The sequence below is a fragment of the Trichoderma ghanense genome, assembly GCF_004382785.1.
Source record: "Trichoderma ghanense strain CCMA-1212 chromosome Unknown scaffold_3, whole genome shotgun sequence".
Taxonomy (NCBI): Eukaryota; Fungi; Ascomycota; class Sordariomycetes; order Hypocreales; family Hypocreaceae; genus Trichoderma; species Trichoderma ghanense.
In genome coordinates this window covers 1,578,665-1,596,577 of record NW_027395666.1, presented here as the reverse complement: position 1 = coordinate 1,596,577, position 17,913 = coordinate 1,578,665, and the positions used below count along the sequence as shown (strand labels likewise).

The 17,913-nt window shown below is 55.0% G+C and overlaps 6 protein-coding genes across 6 annotated transcripts; 5 read left to right on the top strand and 1 right to left on the bottom strand.

The window, feature by feature from the left end:
• Positions 1–1,447: 1,447 nt before the first annotated feature.
• Positions 1,448–3,458, top strand: CCMA1212_003850 (uncharacterized protein; the record flags this gene model as incomplete). The annotated part of the gene is made up of 4 exons (XM_073701179.1): positions 1,448–1,613; positions 1,788–2,377; positions 2,455–3,368; positions 3,437–3,458. 4 exons carry the CDS (start codon positions 1,448–1,450, stop codon positions 3,456–3,458), a joined length of 1,692 nt encoding a protein of 563 aa, XP_073560170.1.
• A 1,825-nt stretch (positions 3,459–5,283) lies between these two features.
• On the top strand, positions 5,284–6,486 carry CCMA1212_003849 (uncharacterized protein; the record flags this gene model as incomplete). The annotated part of the gene is made up of 3 exons (XM_073701178.1): positions 5,284–5,927; positions 5,997–6,418; positions 6,473–6,486. The coding sequence occupies 3 exons, from the start codon at positions 5,284–5,286 to the stop codon at positions 6,484–6,486; spliced, it is 1,080 nt and encodes a 359-aa protein (XP_073560572.1).
• Positions 6,487–8,911: 2,425 nt separating this feature from the next.
• CCMA1212_003848 (putative secreted lipase) lies at positions 8,912–10,699 on the top strand (the record flags this gene model as incomplete). The annotated part of the gene is made up of 1 exon (XM_073701177.1): positions 8,912–10,699. The coding sequence occupies one exon, from the start codon at positions 8,912–8,914 to the stop codon at positions 10,697–10,699; it is 1,788 nt and encodes a 595-aa protein (XP_073560573.1).
• A 1,436-nt stretch (positions 10,700–12,135) lies between these two features.
• On the bottom strand, positions 12,136–12,342 carry CCMA1212_003847 (uncharacterized protein; the record flags this gene model as incomplete). The annotated part of the gene is made up of 1 exon (XM_073701176.1): positions 12,136–12,342. One exon carries the CDS (start codon positions 12,340–12,342, stop codon positions 12,136–12,138), a length of 207 nt encoding a protein of 68 aa, XP_073560578.1.
• Positions 12,343–13,213: 871 nt separating this feature from the next.
• Positions 13,214–14,734, top strand: CCMA1212_003846 (Mannan endo-1,6-alpha-mannosidase DCW1; the record flags this gene model as incomplete). The annotated part of the gene is made up of 3 exons (XM_073701175.1): positions 13,214–13,301; positions 13,363–13,467; positions 13,545–14,734. The coding sequence occupies 3 exons, from the start codon at positions 13,214–13,216 to the stop codon at positions 14,732–14,734; spliced, it is 1,383 nt and encodes a 460-aa protein (XP_073560579.1).
• Positions 14,735–15,937: 1,203 nt separating this feature from the next.
• On the top strand, positions 15,938–17,785 carry CCMA1212_003845 (Dihydroxyacetone kinase 1; the record flags this gene model as incomplete). The annotated part of the gene is made up of 2 exons (XM_073701174.1): positions 15,938–17,207; positions 17,286–17,785. The coding sequence occupies 2 exons, from the start codon at positions 15,938–15,940 to the stop codon at positions 17,783–17,785; spliced, it is 1,770 nt and encodes a 589-aa protein (XP_073560576.1).
• Between the last annotated feature and the right edge of the window lie 128 nt (positions 17,786–17,913).

The following is a 17,913-nucleotide window of genomic DNA, read 5'->3' as shown; positions in this document are numbered from 1 at the left end:
ACGATTTGGCGTCTTAGAGCATCTAGGCAAAAGAAGAGGATATATAGGTCCAGTTCCATCAAATACCATACATTCAGTTTGCTCGACTAGGGAAACTGCTGCCTGCCAGGACGTTGACACGCCGTGCGTAAAGTGGTTGGTTCGGATACGATTGACGGAAATCTTGCAACTTGCAACATCAAACAACAACTTCGAAGACAGCAATTGACCTCGAGGCTTACATCATCAATGCCCCCAAACAAGCAACAAGGCTCGAAATCTTCAGGGTCTGGCGGCGGAATTGAAGGCGGGGCTGCAGCGGGAAACAATCAAAGGGACCATCTGCTCCGTTTGCCGCTGTCCAATGCGCTGGGGCTCGCGAAACGCATGGCAAAAGGAGGGGCAGCTTCAAGTTGGTACCCGAGACTTGCAGCACGAATTCCAACATGGACATTTGAGATACAATCACGTTTGTCGATAGTACAGCTGTAACTACGAAATTGTTTGCAGGAAAGAAAGAGATACAAAGAGACGCTTGCGGCAGACGACCGAAGGAACTCGATTTGTCTAGGACTCAAGTCGAAGCCCAGTGGCGGGTGATGTCGATGAATCCATGTTGCGCCTCCCCGCCCCTTTATTTGGCTGCTGGGTGGCGCACTCCAGAGCCGGCGATGAAAATCATCACAAGTCCCTGAAACCACCAAGAGAAGCTCTGGATGACTCGTAGTAGAAGGCATTAACTGTCAGGTATGAAATTTGCTTAGGATGTAGCAAGATATTGTACATGGCTGTGAAGCAAAGCCATTATCCTGTCTCAGCGCTCATTGCAAGGTAACGTGAACATCGGACGCCGTGATTGGGCAGCACGAGGCTTCCAATCGCAAACAAAGAGGTACCAAGACACCAGCTTGTCCCGCTCGGCCTCGCCTTTGGCTGGTAGCAGTACGAGGCCCAGCAGCACCCGACAGGCTTCTAGCGGGCTCCTCCAGGTGCTAAAGTTGGCAACGACCTCCGTCCCCTAGCGGTGGAAGTGGCCTCCTAGCAGAGGCCTAGCAGGTTAGCAGCCAGCCTCCAACCCCATGGCCGACTCCCCAAACTTCCTTCTCCTGTCAGCCTCCACCACTACACCAGGGATCTCGCCTCTGCCTCGCCAGCGCTCCGATTTCTCGTCTGGTTACGGCGACTCGGCTCCTCCGCCACGTCGATTCTCTCTGCCTCCTACTGCCCACGAGACCTGCCTCGCCCCCAGCGTCTGAACCGCCAGCTGCAGGCCTGTTGCTTGTCGCCCCTCACCGCTACCCGCCACGCTGCCGCGGCTCCAGGGCCTCTTCGACCGCAGAGTCTCCCGACGGCCTCCAGTTCTTCGTTCCTTGAAGAAACACCACCCCAGAAGCGATCGTGTCTCTCCTCCATCCCCTCGAGCCTCTCGTCCTTTAGCCCCCCCTCTTCAGCCCTCTAGTCGCCCGCCATGGACTCTGAAGGCGACCACGCCGAGCAGGTTCCTCGACGGACCGCCCAGGTCGACAATGCCATCCGCGCAATTCAGGAGAAGAAGCCGCTGCCCGAGATCGACTTCACCATCCACATGATGGAGGATGGCAACCAGGTCAGCACGCTCGAGCGAGTGTGCAAAGGTACGTTGGGCTTCACCCCGTGCTTTCTGTCGGTGGCTTTCTCGCAGCTACCCCGCGATGCTCGTCGATAAGGGGAGGCTGCTCGTCTGGATTCGCCGCCCGCCCCAAAGCACACACACAAGTTTCGTCTCAAATATGGCTCCGCTGACAGCTCACGGCATCGCCCGTCTACAGATGTCCAGGCGCCGGCCATGTTCAAGCCTACGGACGAGCAGTTTTTCGAAGACGACAAGAAGGAAAAGCCCGACATCAACTTTCTCAAGCAGCACTTCTACCGCGAGGGCCGGCTTACCGAGGAGCAGGCGCTGTGGATCATTAAGAAGGGTACCGAGCTTCTGCGTGCCGAGCCCAACCTCCTCGAGATGGACGCCCCTATTACCGTCTGCGGCGACGTTCACGGCCAGTACTACGACCTGATGAAGCTGTTCGAGGTCGGAGGCGACCCTGCCGAGACGCGATATCTCTTCCTCGGCGACTACGTCGATCGAGGATACTTTAGCATCGAATGCGTTCTCTACCTGTGGTCTCTCAAGATTCACTACCCCAAGACACTGTGGCTGCTGCGAGGCAACCACGAGTGTCGCCACCTGACTGACTACTTCACCTTCAAGCTGGAGTGCAAGCACAAGTATTCCGAGGCCGTGTACGAAGCCTGCATGGAGTCCTTCTGCTGCCTTCCCCTGGCTGCTGTTATGAACAAGCAGTTCTTGTGTATCCACGGTGGTCTGAGTCCCGAGCTGCACACGCTCGACGACCTGAGAAGTGTAAGACAATCCTGTGCTGAGGCTCAAGGAGAGGCGCGAGCCTGTTCCAGAAAACGGAGGCTAACAGAGCAATGTAGATTGATCGATTCAGGGAGCCGCCGACCCAGGGCCTCATGTGCGATATTCTATGGGCCGACCCGCTCGAGGACTTTGGACAGGAAAAGTCGAGCGACTTCTTTTTGCACAACCACGTGCGTGGGTGTTCGTACTTTTTCTCATATCACGCCGCCTGTGCGTTCCTGGAAAAGAACAACCTGCTGTCGGTCATCCGTGCCCACGAAGCCCAGGATGCCGGTTACAGAATGTATCGCAAGACGCGGACGACGGGCTTCCCCAGTGTCATGACCATCTTCTCGGCACCAAACTACCTCGACGTCTACAACAACAAGGCGGCCGTGCTCAAGTACGAGAACAATGTCATGAACATTCGACAGTTCAACTGCACGCCCCATCCGTACTGGCTGCCCAACTTCATGGACGTCTTCACCTGGTCGCTGCCGTTCGTGGGCGAAAAGATTACCGACATGCTCATTGCCATTCTGAGCACGTGCTCGGAGGAAGAGCTCAAGGAGGAGACGCCGTCGTCACAATCCCCTGGACCCAGTTCGCCATCCCTTGCCGGTGCCCTGGAGGACCCCAACTCGATCGAGTTCAAGCGCAGGGCGATCAAGAACAAGATTCTGGCCATTGGCCGCATGTCGCGCGTCTTCCAGGTCCTGCGAGAGGAGTCGGAGCGTGTGACGGAGCTCAAGACGGTCTCGGGAGGAAGGCTGCCCGCGGGCACTCTTATGCTCGGCGCCGAAGGTATCAAGAACGCCATTAGCTCATTTGAGGATGCCAGAAAAGTCGATTTGCAGAACGAGCATCTCCCCCCCACTCACGACGAAGTGGTTAAGCACCAAGAGGAAGAGAGGGCAATTGCCCTGCAGAAGGCGGCGGAAGAGGCGGATAATGACAAGAAGCTGCACCAGCTGTCCCGGAGACTCAGCACGTAAGTGTTACCATTCCGCATGGAGTCGCTGAATGCATGGTGACTGACGTTTTTTTGGAACTCCTTAGTGACCGCAAGAACAGATCATGAAAAGGCAATGGGATTTTCAGCAGAGTTTCGCAGCGACATGGGATTTAGAAAAATTTTGGGATACGGACTGGCAATGCGAGCTCCCTCGTCAAGGAGTCGACGACTTGATGCTTTCATGTTACCCATATCATCGATCTCATCTTTCTTTCCTCTTCAATTTGGACGTTATCTCATGAATCAAAGACTAGGCTTTGGCTAGAGCAAAAAAGAGTCTGGGGTTGGGTTTGGCCACGGGGAGAGTTGGTGTGCAGGATGGGTGAGGATAGTGATAGCGCTGACATTGCATTTTCATGATGTGGTTTCGCTGTTTGTGTAGCAGAGGCGTGCGGTGCCCAAAGTCGCTGCACGGAGATGTCGACCATCCCATGCGGCGGCGATGCTTTTCATATGCATGTATCTCATCTTTTTCTCCTCTTGTTGTAATAAGTCTGTTAGTACCTAGTATATCAGGCAGGTATGTGTATGGCAGGGGTCTGCTGTCACGCGAGCGTTGATGATGGGGCCCTTGATAGGTTTAAATTCATGCTTTTCTGCGCTTGTTCTAATTTCTGATACGGAGTAATAATTGACGTTGCACTGCGGCTGAAAAGAGGATTTGCGCTTGACGCCGATTTGGGGAAAGGTCAGCAAATTCCCTTGCCAAATCTCGAGGCTGTGCATCCTTTGGACTCCCAAGATCGGGGGACGAGTTTGATTCTCCTCCCCTTGTCATCTTTGGATCTAAGCGAGACTTGAAGCTTTTCTACTGCCGAGTACATGTGTTTGCTTTGCAAGTCGAGGGTAGGTGGTTTTGGGTTGTGGTGGTTTTGGGTTGGGTGGTTCTGTGGTTCTGTAGAAGGACAATGGAAATTGTTCTCGAGATTAAAGACTGGGCACTGATACTTGGTAAACGCGACTTTCGACGAGGGCCCAACTCCAACAACTGTTACCATATCAGTATTCACAATCAAGGAGAGTTTAGGCAAGCAGGCATGTGACTACTAACAAGACAGGCACCTTATAGAACGCGACAAATTAAGGCACAATGATCTGCAGCTCGGTGGTTGTCAAAATGCTTCTGTTTCGTCCCGTCCCGTCCTTTCGGTCTGTGCTGGGTCTGGCTTGTGATTGATGCCCGGGCAATATTTCCCCCGTCTTACGGCCCCTCAAGGTTCGTCCAAGGAAGGCAACGTCTGCGACAACGGCGCGATGAAACAACCGCGCAAGGCTGCGAAGCCCAGTTTTCGACAAGACAGGGATTCTGCAGCACAGAGGATTCATTTCTATTAGTGAGCTGGAGAATCCTTGTACAGACGGCAGTTGGTCGTAAAGGGAGGTACAATTACGACGAATGGACATAGTTGAGGTTTGAGGGGAAGAACTACGCAGAAGGCATTGAGCTAGAGCTGGAGCCGGCCACCTTGGACCTATCACGACTTTTTGCTTCAATTTTTAATTTCCACCCTTTCGGGTCAGTCTCCTTTGGGGAAATGATGTGCAGACGATGTCCTGAGCTAAAACCTTAGACATGCATAGGGGAGGGGAGGATTCGATTTGAGCAATGAACAAGAAGAGAGTCCGAGCGGAGTGTGGCCGAGGAAAGTCAGGATGAGGCGGCTGAGAATCTGGCGAATTCGCCCTGGCCCTGGGGCTGGTATTATAAACTGAGGACGAGGACCCTGTCTGTCATGACTAGTCGAATGGGTTCTTCTTGTCCAAGGTTGATGATTTAGCTGGGGGGACCCGTCCATTTGACAAAGGTTTCGTCTCCTCCTTTGTTTAGTTTTTGACTCGTCACCGTACCCGAAGACACTAACTATTATCCCATCTTGCTCTGTTTCTTACTATGGATCCAGCAAGAGATGGCCCCGTCGAGGGCCAGCATAAAGGCCAAGGCGAAGCCGCGCAGAAGCAGTCACCGCCAGAAGACCAACGCCAGCTGATCTCTCCTCCTACTCCTGCTGCCGCCGGTACAACTACTTCTCCTCCTCCTCCGCCTCCAGTCGAGCGAGCCGCCTCTCCGTCATCGACGATAAGTTCAGGCTACGGACCTACCATGGGCATGTATCCCGCCCACGACGAAGGCCTGCCAGAAGTGGTCATGCCGGACGAGTCGCCCCAGGCACTGTCCCGCCTCGAGGCCGAGTACAAGCGCAAGTACCTCGACGGCGATGCCGCGCCGCAGACGGTGATTCCCAAGGACATGGACACGGCCAAGATTGCCGTGGCAGGGGGCAGCCCGTACGAGGTGACGACGCCTGACGGGACGCGGGTGGATGTCGAGGGGGCGGGGACGACGACGACGACGACGGGGAAGGGTGCCGAGAGGAGGATCCTGGGGTTGAGGAAAAGGACGTTTTGGATCGTGGTCGGGATTTTGCTTGCGTTGGTGGTGGCTGCGGCGGTGGGGGGTGGTGTCGGGGGAGGGCTTGCCTCGAAGAAGGAGAAGGGGGGTGCGTCTCCTGTGGAGGAAGCTTCGTCGACGAGCAGGTGAGGGTTTACTTACAAGCACCAATAATGATGAAGGAGTGTGATGAATGACTGACCTGTTTTCTTCAGCGGCGCGCCAACATCAACCTCTCCACTGCCAAGCTCGACGACGGGCAGCAGCACATCGACATCACCGTCAACAACAACATCAACAACAACCTCTTCTTCCCCAACGCCAACCTTCCTCAACAACCAGACCACCTCGGGCAACACATTCGCCTTCCAGGCCTTCGCCGCCGACAAGTTCCTCGGCAACGCCACGGCCGTCATCGACGACGAGGGCGGCACCGACCTCGGCTTCGAGGCGCACAGCTACGTGTGGCTGCCGTCGCTGACGGACTGCTGCATTACTTTCTGCACAAACGCCACCAGCAAGGGCATGGTCGGGTGGTTGTGCAGCCAGCGGAAGCAGCCCGAGTCGTCGGATCCGTTCAAGAGGGTGTATGTGTGGTGCCATCAGAAGCATGACAAGCCGAATGCTATTTGTATAGGTGAGTTTTTTTAGGTGATGCTGGTGGATTGGATGTATGCTGACCGTGATGTAGATCCGAAGACCTGAGGGAGTTGGGATAAGGTCCACCCCCCCTTTTTTTTTGGCTATGCTTTTTTTTTGAGTTCTTGGTGTGGGTTGTAGCGAATTGCTTGTTTACGGTTAGGATTGACTGGCTGTCCCCTAATGATTGAGAGGGCTTAATGGAGAAATAGCGAGTGCGCTTGTTGAGTTTGGAAACCTCATGGCTGTGTCTGTTATCTTGTTGAGGTGTGCGAAGAAAGTCAGATGGTTGTATGATATCCCCGAGCTCCTGAAGACTGATACACTTCATGCGTCCGTCTACCCAGCAAGCGGCCAACGTCGATTCCTAGCACAGAAAGATCTGTTGAGCTGTTCGAGACTGTGATTAAGCTCTCCCAACAATGCGTGGTATGTCCCCGAGAACATGATTGGCTTCATTCTTCCTCGCAAGGATTAGTCCCCGGTGCCGACCTGTACCCTCCGACAACCAATAGTTGGCCCAGCGAATATCTTCTTTCTTGCCGGAAACCAGCCGAACGGAGGGTTTCTTGTCGTTTTACTTCTCGTGGACCGGCTTGTAATCAGAGGAGGCCCCCAATGTTGAGGCCTTGGCCACACACATCCCCAGAAGGAGAGAAAGTCAAAGAAATGGGCTTCCTCAACACTTGGTCGACCGTGCTTCTGGAAAACGTATATAAAGGGCCATCTTCTCCCCCCATCCAGGCCTTCTCTCTCCTTTTTTTTCCCCATGCCGCTCGATTTCAGCCGCTTTTCCATCGGTTATCACGGGCCGAGTTCGATAGACTCACCTTTGGCATAGGAGCACCTCGGAGCACGAGTTGCAGGCGGTACGCCCTCGGCCTGGACGGGGACCGGCCCCGTTCACGCTGAGATTGTATCCGCTTGTAAACTTGTGCTTCAGGGCTCCTTCATGCCACTGGTGATCTATCGACGACGCTCGGTGGTAGCCTGGCATGGTTAAGTGGCTGATTTCTTGCGGTGTCGCAGAGCCCCCCACGGCTCTGCCTGACTTTGACAGGCTGCGGGGGGAGAGAACTCTGTGATGACTCTCTGCTATGGGAGGATGGATGCTATGAGGGGAGTGTGGCGGACTGCTCGTGGCTTGAGGACTTGGTTTCGGCATAGGTATGTCTACTGCAGTCCCGTTTGCTGATTTCCCGGCTGGCAGAGAACTGACATAGAAAGAGGTGCATACCAGGTCTTTTATCTGTCTCTCTCTCTCTCTCTCTCTTCTTTTCTTTTCTTTTCTTTTTTNTGTTCCCTTGAGGAGATTTTTTTTTGTTTTCAATTCAATTCAATTCACCTTCTTTCTTCTTCCTCATGCTTGATCCGCCCCCATCTCGTTCAAGTGACCGTACGTCCGATGTGTGAAGCAGTTCCACGGCATGACGCTTGCAGGGCTCGACTAACAACTGTATGCCCTTTTGCCGAATCTTGTCTTGCACGTATTTGCCTTGTAAAAAAAAATTGAAGGTCTGACGCAGGAGAGTCTCTTGCACTGCAGTAGGCGTATACGCCCGCGTCAACGTCTCCATATGCTCAACGTTCCAGCTCCTTACCTCCGTGAATGGGTGCATGCTCTTTGTCTCCAAGACCGTAGATGGCGTTTGCGTGCCTTCGTTTCCCTCTCCTCGAATTTCAATGTGTTTGTTTGACGCACCGGGGACGCCTTGAAAATCATGTCTGCTTTTGTCTGATGTCGCTTTACCGTCCTTGTTTACGGCAAACTGGGTAGTCGGATGGGGGCGTTCCTTGCTCCTGGCAATGGGATTTCAAGTCGACATATAATGTAGCATTACGGGGAACGCGTTTTGGTGTTCAGAAAGCAGTTTGGATGTTGGTGGAGGGAATTCCCACAGAGTAATTGCATCACCCATGCAATGTTCGGTATCACAACATTATCTTTACCGTTACCTGTGACTGGGGTCCACGGTTTCCCCTACGTGACCACTGCATTCTCTCTTGGAGGAATTGTGTGTGATATTTGCCACGTCGGTAACAACGAGGCGGAAACGCCGCCAGTGGCATGACCAAAGAGTGTGAGCTGGGCCGGGACGTTCATCCTTTATCTTTTCTCTCTCAGGCTTTTGATTCTTTCACAATGATTAGCCAACCAATCCAAAGACATCTTTTCTCGTTCTTTTCCCTTCAAGTGCACCAGCCCACATTGTCGAGACTTTGAGTTTGAGGCTTCAGTCTGTACGAAGCTCAACCGAGCATAACCTAAGACCGTAAGGTGTCTAGTCAGTATCGAACAGACGACTTGAACAAACAAAGTAAGGAGGCAGATTGAAAAAAAAAATGATTCAAGGCTGTCTGATGATACATGGGCAGACGTATATAAAGAGCCGGCTTCTCCCCCGTTCAGAGCGGCCTCTCTCTTCTTCCATTCAACATTCCATTTACTCAACCTTGCTCTACACAAGCCTGTATGTTAGCTATAATCAAGATGGAATTCCACACTTTGTTCGTCTTCTTCTTCGCCTTGCTGGCGGAGCTCGTCTTCGCCCAGGAGGTTATTCCTCCTGTTGTCAAACTCCCGGGCTCCGAAATTCGGGGCATGTCGCTCGCCGGTTTCGAGTCCTTCAACGGCATCCCGTTTGCCGACTCTCCGGCCGGCAAAAACCGCCTGAGAAAGCCTGTCCGAAGGACGGAGCCGCTGGGAGACTTTGACGCCGCCCGAAAGGAGCCCCTTTGCCATGAAGGGTATTATGATCCCAATCCGACGGATTACCCGTGGCACAAGGACCATCTGAAGCATCAGTATGTCGAGCGATACAATGTCAGCACCAACGAGGACGCCCCTGTCCGATACCACTTGTCGACGGAGGACTGCCTGACCATCTCGGTCACTCGTCCGGCGGGCACCAAGGCGGGAGACAAGCTGCCGGTCATGTTCATGATTCACGGCTACGGATTCGTCGTGGGATCCCCCGAGCCCTACGACAGGACCAGCTTCTTCAAGTTTGGCGTCGACAACCACCACCCGTTCATCTTCGTCACGGCCAACTACCGCGTCGGTGCCTGGGGCTTCTTGCCCGGCAACGAGAGCATCTACGGCGATGCGACGAATCTGGGTCTCTACGACCAGCGGATGGCTATGGAGTGGACCTCGGACAACATCGAGGCCTTTGGCGGCGATCCGGACAAAATCACCCTCTTCGGCCACGCCGCTGGTGGTGTTTCCGCCTTTGCCCACCTTGTCATCAACGATGGCAACATCACGTACAACGGCAGGGAGCTCTTCCACGGCGTCATCATGAGCTCCGGCAGTCTCATGCCCGCCAACGCTGCCGACTCGGTGAGGGCCCAGCTGACCTACGACTCCATCTCCGCGGCTGCTGGATGCGACGTCGCACTGGACTCACTGAAGTGCTTGCGAGGCCTGTCCGACCTGGACTTCTGGGTGGCGAGCAACTCCGTCCCCGGCATCAACGCCGTCGAAGCCTTGAGGCTCCTCTATGTTCCGCGGCCTGATGGCAAGCTGCTCCGTGACAGCCCGGAAGAGCTGATCAAGCAGGGCAAGTTCGCGCAGGTGCCGATGGTTCTGGGCAATCAAGAAGACGAGGCCGCCCTGTTCACACTGAACCACGGGCTGCTCGAGAACAAGGCGGGTCATCAGCTCTGGGGCCATTTGCGGACCTATTACTTCAACCAGTTCACCCGGGACAATGAAACGGCTCTGCGAGAATGGACGTATCTCTACCCCGACCAGCCCGAGGACGGCAGTCCGTTCCGCACTGGGGAACTTTTCGAGACGTGGCTCGGCCGGAAGCTGGTCACCTCCACGATGGGCGACATCTTCTTCAGCTTCCCGCGCCGCATCGCGATGCACTTGATCGCTGAAGCTGATCCATCCGTGCCGATGTGGGGATACATGGACTCTCACAACCACGGCGACATGAGCATCCACGGGGGACTCGTCGGAACCACGCACGGCTCCTTCTTGGATTCGGTGTTTGCCCAGGGCACATACGCCACGGCGCCGTCCTCGTACAGCACGCGCGCGCACTTGATCAACTTCATGTACAGCCAAAATCCCAACAAGGGCATCGACAACATCGAGAGCGGTGAGGGAGGCGAGGTGCTGCCGCAGTTGACGCACTGGCCGCAGTGGACGATGGACCTACCGCGGCTGCTCTGGATCAACAGGAAGCACAACGCCTATGTCCAGGACAACGAGCGGAAGAGAATCTTTGATGCGTTGAAGGGCAAGGTGGCATGGATCAGGTTGTAGACTTGGGAAAGTGAGGCAGGGGGGCGTTGATGTCGATATCCAGGGGCGGAGATGCCACGAGTCTGGGTGTCTGGTCTAAGTGATTCCTTTTGTTCCCTTGAGGAGATACCGTCTGTTTTGTTAGTCTTGGAGTTTGAGATACCAGGAGCTGTCTGAACGAACCATGGCGCTCCAGAGTTCCAGATTGTTCAACTGTTGGCCCATTGGCCGTGTTAGTGTGGATTCTTTGCAATTGATTTCCCAATGGTTCAACTGGCTCCCTCGATGCTTGGATTTGAGAAATGTAATGTCGCAGTAGTCGTTCTGCCATGGACTGATGTCTGTGGATTGCGTGCTTGTGTGTGTACCTGCGCCTTAGAGACTGGAGTTGAAGGTTCAGCTCAGCCAATGACGATGGTTTGGTGCCTTGTGCGGGCCGTTTCGTCCCCCCTTTCGAAAGGAAGGAGCCAGGCCTTGGGTTCTTACCTTGCCTTACATCTGCTCCGTACCTGGAAGGTACCTTCCTTGGCTCTGCACCTTACCGTAGGTAATGTCTTGTCCACCTCTTGGCCTCTGTGCCTCATCACTTCATCTTCATCATCTTCTTCGTCAGCCTCAATCATCTCATCTCCAGCTGGATGTGCAGTACCGGCCAAGCCAGCACAGCCTCGTCACCACCTGAACCGCAGCCTGGCCACCGTTTCACACAGCAGGCAGTCCGATCCAGGTACCTTTTCTGACACAGTACAGGGTATGGGTTCTGCAGAAAATATGAAGCGACCGTCACCAAGCCCACGAGTCCGCTGATGTGTCTTACTGAAGCGCTCTGCAGCATTTCTAGTCTAGGAGGCGCACTGCTTGTTCGACTTCAGCAATGGAATCAATGTTCGCCGACTAAAAACCCATGGCAGCGCTGTCACTCGCTCGCAGCAACTCGTCGAATGCCAAGCTCTCGTTGCTCTGCCGCGTCCAACCTTAAAAGCTGCCAAAACTGGACACTAGCCGCTGATGCACAGCCTCAGCCTGGGACTGTATCCACCTCGCATGTCGGTCCAGCGGTTTGAGAGAGGCGATCGGAACCGAGCCAGGGGCTGGCGCTCTTGGCTTGAAACCAGCCCAACTTTGGCTGACAGTAACCTGCGTGTTTTCGTCCACTCTCCGTGGCGTCCGTTGCACAGTTCCAGCGGTGTGCTCATACATTTCCAGGATGTCTGCGTTGATGGCCAAAGAAACAAGGTGACGCTGGTGATGGTACTTGGACGACAGGTATAGCGGCGGTGATGTTTCTCGGAAACGAAGCAGCAATAGATGCACTACCTACCTACTAATACGCTACGAAGTATCTACTACCTTATTCGACTTTGTCTTGGCGATGGCTCAGCACGGAGTGCGAGGACTGGATACGGGGTGCTGCTGCTACCTTGCTTCGTACAGGCAATCTTCTCTGCGTATCCCCCTTAGTGGACGTGCGCATTGCCGGTCTCGTTCGCTGCCGGAATCTCGGCTCCGTAGCAATTACGCAGCACTGCCTCCGGTGTGCGGCCGTGGTTTCTTTGCTTCGTGCTCCGCGCTTCGTGCGAGGGCACTTCTCTCGACGTCTCGTTACGTTCCGCTTTGCAGTTCCAGTTTCCAGGCTCTGATGCCAATCCACGGGGCTGTGGCATGCAGCCGGTACTGTACAGACTTCGCACAGGCAGGGTTGCTTGATGGACAAGCAGCGATCATCCCTCCTCCGCACCACGATGGAGCCGCACCACCTCCGTGCGGCGTTTCAGGCCGTTTGCCCCAAGTTTCCCAGTCGAGCCGGGCCTCATGGGGGTTCGAAACTCGACGGGCCAGGGGGGAGCGCGGCACTCTGACGATGCTAGCAGGACGGTGAAATTGCGCTGCGGCCAACCATGTGCGCCCATGCGCTCGACTCGTATGCCCACGGCCAATACACTGACAGACACCCTTCCCGCTGCCTCCAATTGAAAATGACGCGCCTTAACTCTTGTGCACATCCGCATTACCGCTTTCCCCCCTACCACCGCTTGGCACCTTTCCCTTGTTTTCGCGTGCCGATTTGCATGCTTCCTTGCCGCCACACACTCTCTCTTCTCTCGTTTTCTGTTCTCCGTCTCTATTAAGCGTCGAGCCCTTGCGAGGCTTGTATGTAAGCAGTGGAGCGACCACTTTCGTTTGACGCGCGGCGGCGATCTCCTTGAGCCCTCACGTCCTTTTCCTGTTCTCCATTCTCCATCCATCTTTCGCCATTGCATAGAGCTTTGTCCTAGCAACAGCCGCTCGTTTTACAGTTGCATCTCTTGCCCTCACTCTTTGACTCTCTTTCGATCTGCCGAGCTCTTCGGTTGCGATACCCCGGTGGAAGCGAACCGCAGTCTGGCACAAGTCCTGCAAACCCTCGACTCGCGCCGCTTTGCTTCCCTGTTGGACAGACTGGATCTGGACGACTACGATTTCCACCCACCAAGACATATAAGACATCTCTTCGACAAGTCCGAAACACTCTGAATTCTCAACCGGCTGCACGCCATGAAGTCTCCTCTGGTGGCTGCGACAGCGGCCCTGTGCCTGCTGGGTCAGGGGGCGACGGCCGTTTCCCTGACCATCGACGACGACAGTAAGATGGAATGAGGTGCTCCCACAGCGCAAAAGACCATGGCTGACCAAATCCGCTCCAGACTCGGTCAAAAGCGCCGCGAGTACGATTGCCTTTGGTCTCATGAAGTACTACACCGGAAACAATACTGGCGATACCCCCGGAAACTTGCCAGACCCGTACTACTGTCAGAAGCCCTGCTCTTCTTTCTCTTGCTCTGTTCGGCCTGTCATCGCGGATATCGATGCTAACTATGAGAGATAGGGTGGGAGGCCGGCGCGCTGTTTGGAACCATGATTGACTACTGGCGCATGACCAAGGATACGACATACAACGACGTCACGATGCAAGCCATGCTTCACCAGGCCGGAACCGACGGCAGCTTTCTGCCCACGAACCAGTCGCTGACTGAAGGAAACGACGATCAGGGTTTCTGGGCCATGGCCGCCATGTCCGCCGCCGAAGATGTCTTCCCCAACCCGCCGTCCGATCAACCACAGTGGCTGGCCATGGCGCAGGCCGTCTTCAACCAGTACGTCGGCCGATGGGATCCTCACTGTGGTGGAGGTCTCCGCTGGCAGATTTTCTCGTGGAACAAGGGTTACGACTACAAAAACTCGGTCGCCAACGGTTGCTTCTTCAACATTGCCGCTCGACTGGCCCGATACACCGGCAACCAGACCTATGCCGACTGGGCGCTCAAGGTCTGGGATTGGGAGACGAAGATTGGCCTGATTGGCCCGCAGTACCAGATTTTCGACGGTCTCAGCATCGACAGCAACAACACGTGCGGCCAGATGGACCAGAACCAGTGGTCCTACAACGCAGGCATCTACATGCATGGCGCCGCCGCCATGTACAACTTCACCAACAACGCCACCTGGAAGGCCAACTTGGACGGCATGGTCAAGGAGACGGTCGCCAAGTTTGTCAACAACGGCATCATCTACGAGCAGTTTTGCGAGCCCCGAGGCTTCTGCAGTGTCGACCAGAGCACGTTCAAGGGCTACCTGATCCGCTACATGGCATCCACCATACAGCTGGCTCCGCACACCATCCCGACCCTCATGCCCCTCATCGAGACTGCTGCCTCTGCTGCGGCATCCAGCTGCACAGGCCCAGCCTCGACTACGTTCAAGGGAATTGATGGTACAGGCTGTGGCTTCACGTGGATCCCCAAGGGTACATATGACGGCAAAAACGGTGTTGGCTCGCAAATGAACGCCTTGGACGCCGTCATCTACACTCTGGTCCAGAAGGCGCCTGCGCCAGTCACGGCCGACAAGGGCGGTACTTCCAAGGGAGACCCCGGTGCTGGCATGGGCAACATTGATCCGGCTGGCGATCTTGACAAGATCACGAAGCCTACGACTGGCGGAAAGGTTGGAGCAGCGATTCTCACCCTCCTCTTGCTCTGCAGTGTCCTGGGCGGCAGTGCAGTGCTACTGTTGTAAGGAAGTGTACAGCGGTCCAACAAAGGGAAAACTATCTGGATATGCTTCTCTATACATATTCATGTGTTAGTCTTACAAAACACATGCTCTTTCTGTTTTGTTATTTGTCAAGTCCCAAGGTATTAGAGCGTAGGACGGATGCTCTTTGTGGCTGGCGTTTTGGGAGTGGCCTTGGATATATAGTTCTTGATCCCCTTTTTTTAGTTTTGTCGTGCGAATAGGTCCATCTTGTGGCGATGTGGAAGCCGGCAACCATCACTTGTTGTTGTCGTCTCCGTCGTCATCATTGCCTACTTGTTCATTTGTAGCAGTTTGCAAGTGCTATCTTGCCTAGACAAAGGGCAAAAGCCTGATATCAGAATTGCACGACATTATGACCGAAAGCCCTCTTGCGGCCTGACCAGCGAATAGTAAGACGCTGTTCCCAGACGATTGGCTGCTGAGACCTAGACGCGCCATCGTCATTGTCCATGTGTCAAGTTGTGGCGAATAGGAGCTGGGGGAGGTCTGAGCTTCTAGGCTTCGTCGATACGGCTTCAAGTTAGGACGAGGAGAGCAACAGAACATGGAAGCTTGGATCATTTTTCTTTTCTGCTATACAAGCGTAGGGCACCGAACAAGCCTTGTTGGGACGGCCCGTTAAGTGGCAAATCCGTCCAGGTCCAATCAATGTCCGCCTTACAATCTAATCAGTCAAATCAAATCAATCAAAGTTGAAACCTGCGTCCCCCCCGCTCATGTAGCCAGCACCCTGCATTCAGTCAGAAATACTACTACTTCATAAGCTGATGCCATAGCACATCGATAAGTAGGTAGAGTCGAGGTAAGGTAGGGCAAGGTATGTGACGAATAACCGAGTTCTCGACGTCTCCGGATTTGTGGCTTCAACCCCGCCATGGATGCCCAGACATTGGAGCTTCCCCGCCCTTTTTCTGGATTCCATTCTTCATCAGCTTTGGAGTGTCATCGCCATCGGACGGACCTTACGTCACTGATAATCAGGCCACTTCCTATATAGCAGTTCAGCACCTTGATGAATTCTGGACCTTTTCATCTCAGCTCATTATTAACTTGTAGTGATTGAGCGTTTCTTTCTCTCTTTCTCTCTCTCTCTCTCTCTTTTTCACTCTTTCATCATCATCCTCCTCCTCCATGACTCCCCCCCTCCATGCTGCGTCTCAACCCCTCTCCCACCCGCCCACAATGTCTACGAAGCACTTCATCAACGACCCGACTCACCTCGTCAACACGGCCCTCCACAGCCTGACGCTGACGAACCCCAACGTTGCCCTCGACGCGGCAAACAAAATCATCTACCGCCGACCAACCGGCGATGCCTCGCAAGTGTCCATTGTCTCGGGCGGAGGATCTGGCCATGAGCCGTCCTTCGCGGGCATGGTTGGCCCGGGCATGCTGTCTGCTGCCGTGGCGGGGACAATCTTTGCGAGCCCTTCCGCGGAGCAGGTGAGGACGGGCATCATGTCAAGGGTGGACACGGACAAGGGCGTGCTGGTGGTGGTGATGAACTACACGGGTGACATTCTCAATTTTGGAATGGCCGTGGAAAAGGCCATTGCGGGCGGCAAGCAGGTCGAGATGGTCGTTGTGGGCGACGACGTTGGCGTGGGGAGGAAGAAGACGGGCAAGGTTGGGAGGCGAGGAATCGCGGGAACCGTGCTGGTGCTCAAGATTGCCGGTGCTCTCGCTGCGCAGGGACGATCGTTGCAGGAGGTGGCAAAGGTTGCTAGGCTGGTGGCGTCCAATATCGTCAGCGTCGGTGCCAGTCTGGAGCATGTTCATGTCCCAGGCCGGGTCGTTGATACCAGTGAAGGCCTGGCGCCGGAGGAAGTCGAGGTCGGAATGGGCATTCACAACGAACCCGGTTCGAGCAGGGAGAAGATGGAGCTGCCGCAGCTGGTGGAGAGGATGCTTGCTCAGCTGCTCGATCAAAACGACAAGGATCGAGCTTTCCTGAATGTCAACTCGAACGAGGTCGTTCTCCTCATCAACAACCTCGGCGGTGTAAGTGTCCTGGAGTTGGGCGGCATCACTGCGGAAGTGGTGAAGCAGTTGGAGGCCAAGTACAACATCCGGCCGGTCCGCATCATCAGCGGCACATTCATGACGAGCTTGAATGGCCAGGGATTCAGCATCACTCTTCTCAACGTCGTCAACACCGACATTGGCGGGCCGAGCATGATCGAGCTGCTGGATGCTCCAAGCGAAGTCACCGGCTGGTCTGCACCTATACAGAAGACGTCTTGGGAGGCAAAGAACACTGCCACGAGGACGGGCACCGCTGGTGAGAGCATCGAGATTGAGCCGAGCGGATTACGGATGGACGCTCAGCACGCTACAAATGTGCTTACGAATGCGCTGGAGCGCGTGATTGCGGCCGAGCCCGAGGTTACAAAATACGATACGGTCGTTGGGGACGGAGACTGTGGCATTGGCCTCAAGAGAGGCGCCGAAGGTAGGTCACACCAAATCCTGCAGCCGCGATCCAGCCTCGGATGGGAGAGCGACTAACGCTGACGTTTGCAATAACCAGCCATCCTGAAGCACATCCAGCAGAAACCCCTGACGGGAGACGTTGTCGTCGACGTAGCCTCCATAGTGCAGGTGGTAGAAACCGCCATGGACGGCACATCCGGCGCTCTATACGCCATCTTCCTCAACGCCCTCGTCCACGCTCTCCGCACCCTGGGCACGGGCGAGGCCGGTCCCTCGGTGTGGTCCGCCGCCCTGGAGCTCAGCTGCGAGGCCCTGTCCAAGTACACCCCCGCTCGACCTGGCGATCGCACGCTTGTGGACGCGCTTTATCCCTTTGTGGAGGTCCTGGGTCGGACTGGGGACGTGAAGAAGGCTGCTGATGCGGCGAGGAAGGCCGCCGACGAAACAAAGGGCATGCAGGCGAGCCTGGGGCGGTCGGTGTACGTGGGCGGAAGCGGGTATGAGCAGGTGCCTGATCCTGGCGCTTGGGGATTGGCGTGCTTCTTCTTGGGACTGGGAGGCGTGAAGCCGACTGAAGAGGGCTGGGAATCTATCTGAAGTTTGGCATGGCAATCGGATCGGGATCATCTGGGTAGTCAGCTTTGGGAGGCCAGGTATATTGGCCCAGGATTCTTTTTTGTAGGCATGACCACGTGTGCTTTGAAGCAACCAAATAAATTGTTATC